Source organism: Neolamprologus brichardi, chromosome 23, assembly GCF_056152115.1.
Source record: "Neolamprologus brichardi isolate AB-2024 chromosome 23, ASM5615211v1, whole genome shotgun sequence".
Lineage (NCBI taxonomy): Eukaryota > Metazoa > Chordata > Actinopteri > Cichliformes > Cichlidae > Neolamprologus > Neolamprologus brichardi.
Window position 1 is genome coordinate 23,341,897 of NC_142125.1, and position 11,174 is coordinate 23,353,070.

General features: G+C 45.6%; 1 protein-coding gene across 1 annotated transcript in view; it reads right to left on the reverse strand.

Moving 5' to 3' along the window:
* The window catches only part of LOC102785397 (inactive dipeptidyl peptidase 10-like), a 112,017-nt gene extending 103,156 nt beyond the window's left edge, over nucleotides 1-8,861 (reverse strand). The window contains exon 1 of the mRNA XM_087835833.1: nucleotides 8,607-8,861. Coding sequence (XP_087691959.1) covers nucleotides 8,607-8,666 — 60 coding nt within the window. The 5' untranslated portion in view covers nucleotides 8,667-8,861. The remainder of the gene's footprint in view (nucleotides 1-8,606) is intronic.
* Between the last annotated feature and the right edge of the window lie 2,313 nt (nucleotides 8,862-11,174).

Here is an 11,174-nt window from a genome sequence, read left to right on the forward strand (position 1 = left end):
TCTCTTGTTTTCATTAGATTTTTGCACTCTTTGTTTAACCAGGGCAGATTAGATGTTGTCTTTATTTTTTGTTGACCTCTAATGGAGTATGTTGATATAACATCCTTGACAATGTCAGTGAAGTGACTGCTGCAGAACTGTGGATCATCACTACACAATAAACGCTCCCAGTTAGCTGATGCTAATGCTTCTGCTACATTTTGTCGCTGACTTCTTGGTATAAATTCATGAAAGGTTCTCCTATTAGATGAACTATGAAAATGATTCTTAACCTGTGATTTTATGAGTTTTCTAGAAAATAATATAAAATTGTGGTCTGAAATACCAGTGATAAAATTATAAGATTTAATAATTCGCTCGGGCTTATTACTGAAAACCAGATCTATTTTAGTTCTAGAGTGTCTCGTTATTCTTGTGGGTTGTTCAATGTGTTGAGTAAAGTTTAAAGTCTCCATTATGTCCTTGAGTGTTTTTCTGTCCTTTTCACAGTCCCAGTTGACATTAAAATCTCCCATTACAATTATTTCATTAGACTTATTATTGTTTGTTATTTAAGACCCTTATGAAAAAAACACCGAGGGAACAGTTTACCCTGCCCGGGATAGGGTTACCGGGGCCCCGCCCTGGAGCCAGGCCCGGGGAGGGTGCCCGAGGGCGAGCGTCTGGTGGCCAGGCCTTAGTCCATGGGGCCCGGCCGGGCACAGCCCGAAGAGGAGACATGGGCCCATCCTCCCGCAGGCCCACCACCTGCAGGAGGCGCCATAGGGGTCGGGTGCATTGTGTGCCGGGTGGCGGCCAGGAGCGGAGGCCCTGGCGGACTGACCCCCGGCTGCCAAGACTGGCAATAGGGACATGGAATGTCACCTCTCTGGTGGGGAAGGAGCCTGAGTTAGTGCGTGAGGTTGAGAGGTACCGGCTAGATATAGTTGGGCTCACCTCTACGCATGGCTTGGGCTCTGGAACCAGTCTCCTGGAGAGGGGCTGGTCTCAGTCTGGAGTTGCCCCTGGTGAGAGGCGGCGGGCTGGGGTGGGTATTCTAATATCCCCTCGGCTTGCTGCCAGTACATTGGGGTTTTTCCCGGTGGACGAGAGGGTTTGTTCCCTGCGCCTTAGGGTCGGGGAACGGGTCCTGACTGTCATCTGCGCTTATGCGCCGAGTGGCAGTTCGGAGTACCCAGCCTTCTTAGAGTCCCTGGGGGGGTGTGCTGGAAGGTGCTCCACCTGGAGACTCTGTTGTCCTGCTGGGAGACTTCAATGCTCACGTGGGTAACGACAGCGAGACCTGGAGGGGCGTGATTGGGAGGAACGGCCTCCCTGATCTGAACCCGAGTGGTGCTTTGTTATTGGACTTCTGTGCTAATCACAGTTTGGCCATAACGAACACCTTGTTCGAACATAAGAGTGTCCATAAGTGCACGTGGCACCAGGACGCTCTAGGCCGTAGGTCGATGATCGATTTTGTAATCGTATCACCAGACCTGCGACCATATGTTCTGGACACTCGTGTAAAGAGAGGGGCTGAGCTGTCAACTGTTCACCACCTGGTGGTGAGTTGGATCAGGTGGCGGGGGAGGACGCTGGACAGACCTGGTGCACCTAAACGCGTAGTGAGGGTGTGCTGGGAACGACTAGCAGAGGCCCCAGTCCGCGAGATCTTTAACGCACACCTCCGGCAGAGCTTCAACAGCATTCCGAGGGAGGCGGGGGACATTGACTCCGAATGGACCATGTTCAGCGCCTCCATTGCCGAAACTGCTGCATTGAGCTGCGGCCGCAAGGTGGTTGGTGCCTGCCGGTGGTATTCCCCGAACAAAATGGTGGACACCAGAGGTGAAGGGAGCCACCAGGCTGAAGAAGGAGTCCTATCGGGCTTGGTTAGCCTGTGGGACTCCGGAGGCAGCCGACAGGTATCGACAGGCCAAGCGGAAGGCGGCTCGGGCAGTGGCTGAAGCAAAAACTCGGGTGTGGGAGGAGTTCGGAGAGGCCATGGAAAAAGACTTTCGGACTGCCTCGAAGAGGTTCTGGCAAACCGTCAGGCGTCTCAGGAGGGGAAAGCGGTGCTCTACCTGCACTGTGTATAGTGCTGGCGGAGCGCTGCTGATGTCGACTGAGAAAATTGTCAGGCGGTGGAAGGAATACTTCGAGGACCTCCTTAATCCCACTGACGCGTCTTCCGAGGAGGAAGCAGAGTCTGGGGATGAGGGGAATGACCCGCCAATTTCCGGGGGCGAGGTCACTGAGGCAGTTAAACAACTCCTTGGTGGCAGAGCCCCTGGTGTTGATGAGGTCCGCCCCGAGTTCCTGAAGGCTCTGGACGTTGTAGGGCTGTCCTGGTTGACACGCCTCTGCAATGTTGCGTGGAGATCAGAGGCAGTACCCGTGGATTGGCAGACCGGGGTGGTGGTCCCCATCTTCAAGAAGGGGGACCGGAGGGTGTGTTCCAACTACAGGGGGATCACACTCCTCAGCCTCCCCGGGAAAGTCTATGCCAGGGTGCTGGAAAGGAGAGTTCGTCCGCTAGTCGAACCTCGGATGCAGGAGGAACAATGCGGTTTTCGTCCTGGTCGCGGAACACTGGACCAGCTCTTCATCCTCTCGAGGATACTTGAGGGTGCATGGGAGTTTGCCCAACCAGTCTACATGTGTTTTGTGGACTTGGAGAAGGCATTCGACCGTGTCCCTCGGGGTGTCCTGTGGGAGGTGTTGCGGGAGTATGGAGTGTCTGGCCCATTGCTACGGGCCATTCGATCCCTATACAACCGTTGCAAGAGCTTGGTTCGCATTGCCGGCAATAAGTCGGACTCATTCCCGGTGGGTGATGGGCTCCGCCAGGGCTGCCCTTTGTCACCGGTTCTGTTCATAATTTTTATGGACAGGATTTCTAGGTGCAGCCAAGTGGCGGAGGGCTTTGGCTTTGGTGGCCTCAGAATCTCATCTCTGATCTTTGCGGATGATGTGGTTCTGTTGGCTTCATCGGGTGAGGGCCTCCAGCTCGCACTGGAGCGGTTCGCAGCCGAGTGTGAAGCAGCGGGAATGAGGATCAGCACCTCCAAATCTGAGGCCATGGTTCTCAGCCGGAAAAGGGTGGAGTGCCCACTCCGGGTCGGGGATGGGTTCCTGCCCCAAGTGGAGGAGTTCAAGTATCTCGGGGTCTTGTTCGCGAGTGATGGGAGAAGGGAGCCGGAGATCGACAGACGGATTGGGGCTGCAGCTGCAGTAATGCAGACGCTGCACCGGTCCGTCGTGGTGAAGAGGGAGCTGAGTGTAAAAGCGAAGCTCTCAATTTACCAGTCGATCTACGTCCCTACCCTCACCTATGGCCACGAGCTGTGGGTAGTGACCGAAAGGACGAGATCGCGGATACAAGCGGCGGAAATGAGCTTCTTCTGAAGGTTGGCTGGCCTCTCCCTTAGAGATAGGGTGAGAAGTTCGGCCATCCGGGAGGGGCTCAGAGTAGAGCCGCTGCTGCTCCACATATAAAGGAGCCAGCTGAGGTGGTTTGGGCATCTGACAAGGATGCCCCCTGGGCGCCTCCTGGGTGAGGTGTTCCAGGCATGTCCCACCGGGAGGAGGCCCCGGGGCAGACCCAGGACACGCTGGAGAGATTATATCTCTCGGCTGGCCTGGGAACACCTTGGTGTTCCCCCGGACAAGCTGGAGGAGGTGGCTAGGGAGAGGGAGGTCTGGGCCTCTTTGCTTAGGCTGCTGCCCCCGCGACCCTGCCCCGGATAAAGCGGATGGAGATGGATGGATGGATGGATGGATGGACTTATTATTTATAGTATGATATTTAAGTAATATCTGTAGTTGTTCATGAAAAATATTCTTTGCAGAAGGAGGGCGATATAAACAGATCAACGTAAATGACATTTCTGGGGAAAGAGTGATTTTAACAGAAATATGTTCTATTTCAACATCTATTGGTGAACCTTCTGAATACTGTGTACTCTGGAAAGACAACCACAGACTCAGGAGAAGAACTTGTGAGCCAAGATTCAGAGATACCCAAAATAGAAATATTGGAATTGCTTAGAATATGTTCCAGTTGCTCATGCTTTGGTAACATACTGCGAATGTTAATGTGTCCACATAGAAGCCCCTTTGGTTTATTTTTAGTGTCCCAGATTACTTTAGCCTGATTAAATGTCTTGCAGATCTTTGTTCCTCTGTAACTTTTAATAGCAGGATTTCTTGTCCTTTTGTTGACAATGCTATGAGCATTTAATGATGAGAAACCCTTTACCGGAGACTGTAGTTGGGTTACAGCAGGTGGAGGCCAAGGCAGCCGAGGTGGAGGCCCAGGCAGCCGAGGTGGAAGCCCAGGCAGCCAAGATTGAAACCCAGGCAGCTGAGGTGGAAACCCAGGCAGCCGAGATGGCGGCCCAGGCAGCTGAAATGGAGGCCCAGGCAGCCGAGATGGAGGCCCAGGCAGCTGAGGAAGAAACCCAGGCAGCTGAGGTGGAAACCCAGGCAGCTGAGGTGGAGGCCCAGGCAACTGAGGCGGAAACCCAGGCAGCTGAGGTGGAAACCCAGGCAGCTGAGGTGGAGGCCCAGGCAACTGAGGCGGAGGCCCGAGCAGCTGAGGTGGTAACCCAAACAGCAGAAGCTGAGGCCCAGACAACAGGGGCGTAAACACTGTTAGTTGTAGATGTAGCCTTACTAACTGGGACGGTGGTTGGAGCACAGTTAGTTGAGGTGGAAAGCAATGCAGAGATAGCTGTGCCCATAGGCTAACTAGGCTAATTAGTTGTAGCCAGTCCAAATCACTGATGTTTGAATTAGGTCCAGAATTTAGTTCTATATCACCAGCCAAAAGTAGCATCAGATCAAGTTTCAGAATCTCCAGGGACAATTGTCGTGTATTTAATTGTTCATGTTTACCTGGGGGTGGTCTAGCATGACCAAAATCCAAGAATCTTGTGAACAAAAGATGTTGACTCCATTTGGCTGGGAAAATGGTATAATTATCCAGCTTTCTTGGACCTGTCTAACTCCACAGAAGATAAAAATGTATAAAAACAAAAAGACAAGTTGATGTCAAGATCCAGGGGTTTTTAGATGTTTTTTTAGGTGTTTTTTTTTTTTTTGGCAAAAGCACAGGACCTGCCAAGCTGTGTGTCTGCACCCTAGCAGCAATCTTGAATCCAAGATGTAAAAAGGGAAATATTTTATATTTTATATTAAAACAAAATTTCTACTACTGGCTCCACATGGATATTTATTTGATACTACTCATTCACGGAAAAGCGTGCAGCGCGTTGTTTTGTGCGACATCTTAACTTTAAGGTCAGGTAGACCGTGCTGCACGTATGGTTTCTTTTCTGGTTATCTTTATCTTTACGCACTATGTTATTAGCAGCCTGTCACAAAAAAATGTTGTTTGTTCTCATTTAGTTGAATCTGTGAAAAATACCAAAGATAACACAGTTTTCAGGACATAAAATGGTCTTATTGCACCAAAAAGATAATTCCAAAAGAGCTATTTGCTGAAAATTGTGCATATCTCAGCATGGTGTGCAGTGTGTCCCCCAGAATTTGAGGAAACAGGACAAGTAAAGGACAAAAGAAGATAAAATACTATCTTGAGCTGATGAAAAGACTTTTGCATACTATATATTATGTAAATTTCTACTTGTAATTGAGATCGAAGGAAACAGGCCCATTGGTAAGATATCCAGTGAATCTGTGTTATCCGTTCCCATTCTACATGCATACACCGTTAGAACAAAGAAATAGAACAAAATAATCTCTGAGGTCTTGAGTGATTGGTGAGGTTGCCAAACAGTCTTACAATATCAAGGAAATAAAACCGGTTTGTTAGCTGGTTAAAATACAAAAAGAAAAAAGACCAAACTCTGAAAAGGAAGGGGGGATTTCTGTCCCTCAAGATGACAACAACACTTTACCTTGGATTAAAAAAAACAAAACAAAACAGTATCAGACTTTGCTGACAACCAGAGCCAATATTAGTGCATGTTTTTATTGGCTGACAGCACTTTGGGGTCTTTAAGGTGTCAGTCAGCCCCAAACAAAAAAAATCACAAATAAAGTCAGCCACACAGACTTTGAGCCAGACTGTTTACTTTCATTTCTAATAATAAAGGAAAGAGTGTGACTCTTTTCAGACTTTATGTACCTGGGGTCACTTCATGTCCTTGGAGCTGTCATAGTAATGCTCCAATTCTGCCTTTAAATTACTTGGGTGATCACTTAAAGGGAGAGCTCACCCCAGAATCAAAGCGTTTTCCTTCTGGACTGTAGTGCAAACAATACTTGAATTGCTTTGCTGTGAGTCGTACAGAAGAAAAAGAAGAAGAAGGGTGGCTTGAAGTGCTCAAAGTGCCACAGAAATTCATTTTAAAAACTCTGCAGACATGTCTCTTTCCATCTGTGAGCATTTTCATGTAGGAGAAATTTTCATGACACCATCAGCTCATCTCCAATATTTGGTCAATATTTTCTTGTATAATTTTATTTTGCAGTTTTGCCACTACAGAGGATTTTAAATCAAGTAACCAAGACGTGATTGAAGTGGAGACTTTCAGCTTTAAATCAAGGGTGTCCAGGGGTTTCACAAATATTCTGCAGTAGCTTTTTAGGAATTACAGTCATTTTTATGCACACCGCCCCATTTTCAGCAACTCAAGACTAATTGAAAATTGGACAAGGTAACATACTTTTAAATAAAAGGATTGTTTCCATACTTGGATGAAAATACTTTGCATTCAAGAACCCACAGACATCACCATATAGTGTTTCCTCCCCTGATGCTAATGCCCTGCTGGGTCTTTACTGCAGACACCTTTAGTTGCTGCTTGTTTGTGGGTCTCTCTGCCTTTTACTTTCCTATTTAATAACTGAAATACTCCTCTTTTGGGTTAACATCACGTGACTGGCTTGGTCATTGAAGAATAGACCTTTCACCATCAACAAAAAAATTGTCACTCAGCAAGTAGTTAGCAAGTTGTTGGAGCCAAGTCCAGGCCAATATTTTACTCAGTTACATCATGCCATATTTAAGTATTTGTCATGATCTTTAAGTTTCTATTATAATCTTGATCATTTTATGTTATAATGTAATAGGCTGTGCTCCATAAATTAATCCTGCTTTGTTAGTCTGTTGTTGTAAAGTGTTGATAGATGTCGTAAAGGGGGTATGTATTTGGCCCGCATGCGGAGGGGTGTGGGTAAAAGGTTAGGTAAGTTTTCTGACCGTCGCCATTTTAATGGGGTTTTTTTGTTGTAACATAAAGAGAATGTAAACGGAGCTCCCACCAGAGGCATTTGTTTTGTACCTTTCGATTTGTATGGAAAATAAATGTTTTGCCCTTTTTTCCTTCGCCTCGTTTTTGCTACCGGAAGGCATCCAAGCGACTTTACAAGAGCACGAGTCAGAAACTTTACGTCCTGCAAAAGGTTGCCGCAATAGCAAGTGTTTGCAGACTAGTTGGCATCTCCCATGCAAACTTCTAGCAACCCCCAGCATCCAGCAACCGCTTCACAACTGTTTGGGAAACACACATTGTTCCCTATCAATGAGTGTCTACCATATGGGAATGACCAACCGGTCTCTAGGCCTGCGTGACTGGGGCTTTAGCAGTCAACTTCACAGCAACCCCACCAGCAACCAGTTGCCAATTGATCAGTGAAGACATTTTATCCCTAGCAACAGGTGGTTGCCAAGTGGTTGCTAGCTGGACTCTAGGCCTTTGCAGCATCAGCCCTGTAAAATCTGAACCATGAAATAATTGCGAGAAAATTAATTTTTTGTTTAGAAAATTCAGTGTTTAATTAACCATCTGACAATTTTTGAAAAAACAATTATTTATAAATGCGGATACATACGTTTTAATTTGTATAGTTTGTGCTACATTTGGCAATTTTGTGCAATTCAAAAATGCTTAAAATGCATTTTGCGGAGAAAAAGTGACACCGGTGATGTAGTGACCTCAAAAACTCACAAAAACTCATGTTTCAATTATTATACACTTGGCATTACAGGGTCAAATCTTCTCGATTGTTCCAACAACAGTTAAATTTACAGCCCTAATACTTTTAAATGTAACAAAGCAAAGCAAATCTAATAAACCATTCAAGAACCACTCTGTGTAGAGTACTTCATTTATTTTGTTTCCTGACAACAGTTTAGTATCGAGTCAGTAAAGAACTAAAAAAAGCACAGTTGAGATCAACAAGGCGAGTGTGTTTCATAATGAAATGTCTATCTTCTGCTGTTTTTTATGATACTTTATTCCTATTAGTGTATACGTGTATAAAGGTTAGGGTCACAGTGAAGTTTAAGACTGAGGGAGTGGGTGCGTCATTTTAGCAAGCAAAAACCAAGATTTGTCATTTTGAAGAATTATGGAGCATTACTAAGAAGCTTTGTAAAAATAAATAAATAAGCAGCAGTTGTTAGGATGAGCCTGAAAGCTAAAAGTAACTCTGGCAGCTTCATTTATAAGCTGGCTCAGATGCGTTTTAGAGGTGTTAGTGCGGTGCAGTGGTAATTAAAAGTGTGAAAGCTCTTTGAGGATGAGAAGTAAGAGCTGATAAAGATTAGAAACAACCTTAACACAATGAAAAGAAAGGAAAATCAGCCCTACCTTGATATCCTTGACAGGCTGACACTCAATCTGATGGGAGACTGATGCAGTTTGGTTCATTGTTGTGCCACAAATTCCACCAAATGCTCCTTTATCTAAAACAGGATCGCAAAAAAAAGATTAAATAAAATTCCTGGTGAAGTTTCCTTCGTCTCCCCCTTCAGCTGCTTCTCAGCTCCGAGCTGACCACGCCACCAATCTGGTGCTGATATCAAATACTAAGAGGCTGCAGAGCTTCTTCGTTGGAAATGCTCTTCCTCGTCTCTAGCTCCACTAGTGACAACACATTTAAGCACACAATCTGTTTTCCCTCCTTTGTTGCTCTCTCTCTGGCAGTAAATGCTCTCAGTGCATTTGAAAGCAGTTCCTCCCTCCCTCTCGTTTCTTCTTTTTCTTCTTCTCTTTCCCTCTATGGCAACTACGAGCTGCTTCGGCTGACAGACAGTTCATAAACCAGGATGTTTGCCAGTGCCTCCCACATGCGAAGATGTTCCTTCATCAGAATGCAAATTTGCTTCAGGCAAAGATTTTGCAGGCGTTTGGTTAAAGTGTTTCTCACACATCAAAGCTTCTTTAAGCGTTTCTTTTCTTTTCTTTTTCTTTTCTTGGAGGACTCGCATTGATGAATTCATGTTCAGATTTGACCCAGTGAGAACCCGCCACTGTTTGAGCGTTTATTTCAGCTGAAAGTTGGGTGACGGTTTGTTTTCAGTGAACACACAAAAAGAATACACTTCACTTTAAAAGCAACGCAAAGAAAGACTCTTGACGGATCTACAAAAAGCACAATGGAAAATAATTCAACAAATCCTCTCACCCAAATGCCATTTATAGGAGGTCTGTGAGGACTTAGTTAGAGAAGAAAAAACAGAGGCCACATTTTATTACATGCATATGCATATTTTGGTGAATGTGTTTAGCCATTTTTTTATTAAGAGGCATTAGAACTTTATTAGAGCCACAGACTGTATATAAAAGATGGGCATTGCCAACGTGAAGTCACCAATTGGTTTGTGAAGCCCCATCTTGAGGCCTTGAGATGTCCCACTGGGTGGATTTAACTGAGAAGTCAAAGGGACAATCTTACAACTTAAATGTAATGATTGGGATGACAAACTCACCAGTTCAAGACAGAAGCAGGCTCATTTTCCCATAGAATTAGAAACAGCCAGAAATGATTCGCCCCCTGCTGGCCATTAGAAAAAATGCTGGTTTAAAACACTTCAACATTGACTTCCCTTCTTAGACCCAGCAGCACTTCACTTTAACATTTGAAAAGCAATTAAAAAAAACTTTTAAAAGTTAACCTTTCTTTAGCTTAGCTAGTATAAAAAAGTTAAAAGGAAAATGGGAATTCCATCCATTTTCTCCCACTTATTCTCTCCCAGAATCCAGACGCAGGCCAGCAGCCTACGCAAAGAAGCCCAGACCTCCTTTCATCATCCAGGGGAACACTGAGTCTCTCTGAATCTCTCCAGCATGTCCTGGGTCTAACTCTCGGTCTCCTTACAGTAGGACAAACCTGAACCACCTTACCTTGCTCCTTTCGATATGGAGAAGTACTGTCTCTACTTTGAGTCCCTACCAAACAACAATCTCATTCTTTTGGTTATTACTGAAAAAATGGTCCAATTTGTTCTCTGCTCCCCTCACTTGTGAACAAGACCCTCAGATACTACATACCTGGGCACTCTGCCCTTTTCAAGCTGTCACACTTGGCTCAGAATTGTTCCAGCATGAGCTGGAGGCCACCACCTGATGAAGCCAACAGAACCATGTCATCTGCAAAAAACATAGATGAAATTCTGAGGCCACCAAAGTGAAAACCTTTCTCTACTTGGCTTTGCCTAGAAATTCTGTCCTTGAAATTATGAGCGGAATTGGTGACAAAAGGCAGGCCTGGTGAACTCAAACACTATGTGGACCAAGCTCTCATTGCAGTCATACTGGAATCGAATGGCTTGTAGCAGTAGCAGTGAGCCATACACCCATCAATGTGGGCCAGACACCGCATCCTCCCAAAGCACCTCCCACAGGCTGTCCTGAGAGATGCAGTTGAATGCTGTCTCCAGATCATCAAAACACTTGTATACTTTACACACAAACTTCCACCTACAGTCGAGTATCCTCAAGAGGATAAAGAGCTGGTCCAGTATTCCACAACCAGGATGAAAACCACATTTTTCCTCCAGAATCGAAGGTTATCAAAGGCAAATCACGACCCCAGTATGCCAGTCCGGAAGCACCACCCTAGGTCTCCACGCAACATTGGAGAGGCATGTCAACCAGAACAGCCCTACAGGAGCTCACGGCGAATCTTATCCACGCCAAGTGACCCTGCCACAAGGAGAGTCATCTTGAGTTAGGACATTTATGACCTCAGCTGGTTTGGGGTTGGTTTTTAACCATAAAAATGTCACCTACCATGAATTTGTCCATTATTCTTTCTTTGTTGTGACAAAGATAATGGGAAGTGTAAAAATATATTGATGTATCTGAACACTTTACTTTCTGATGTTTTGAAGTCACTAATGCCTAACAGAGCTCAAGTAGCAAGATTTACGGCTG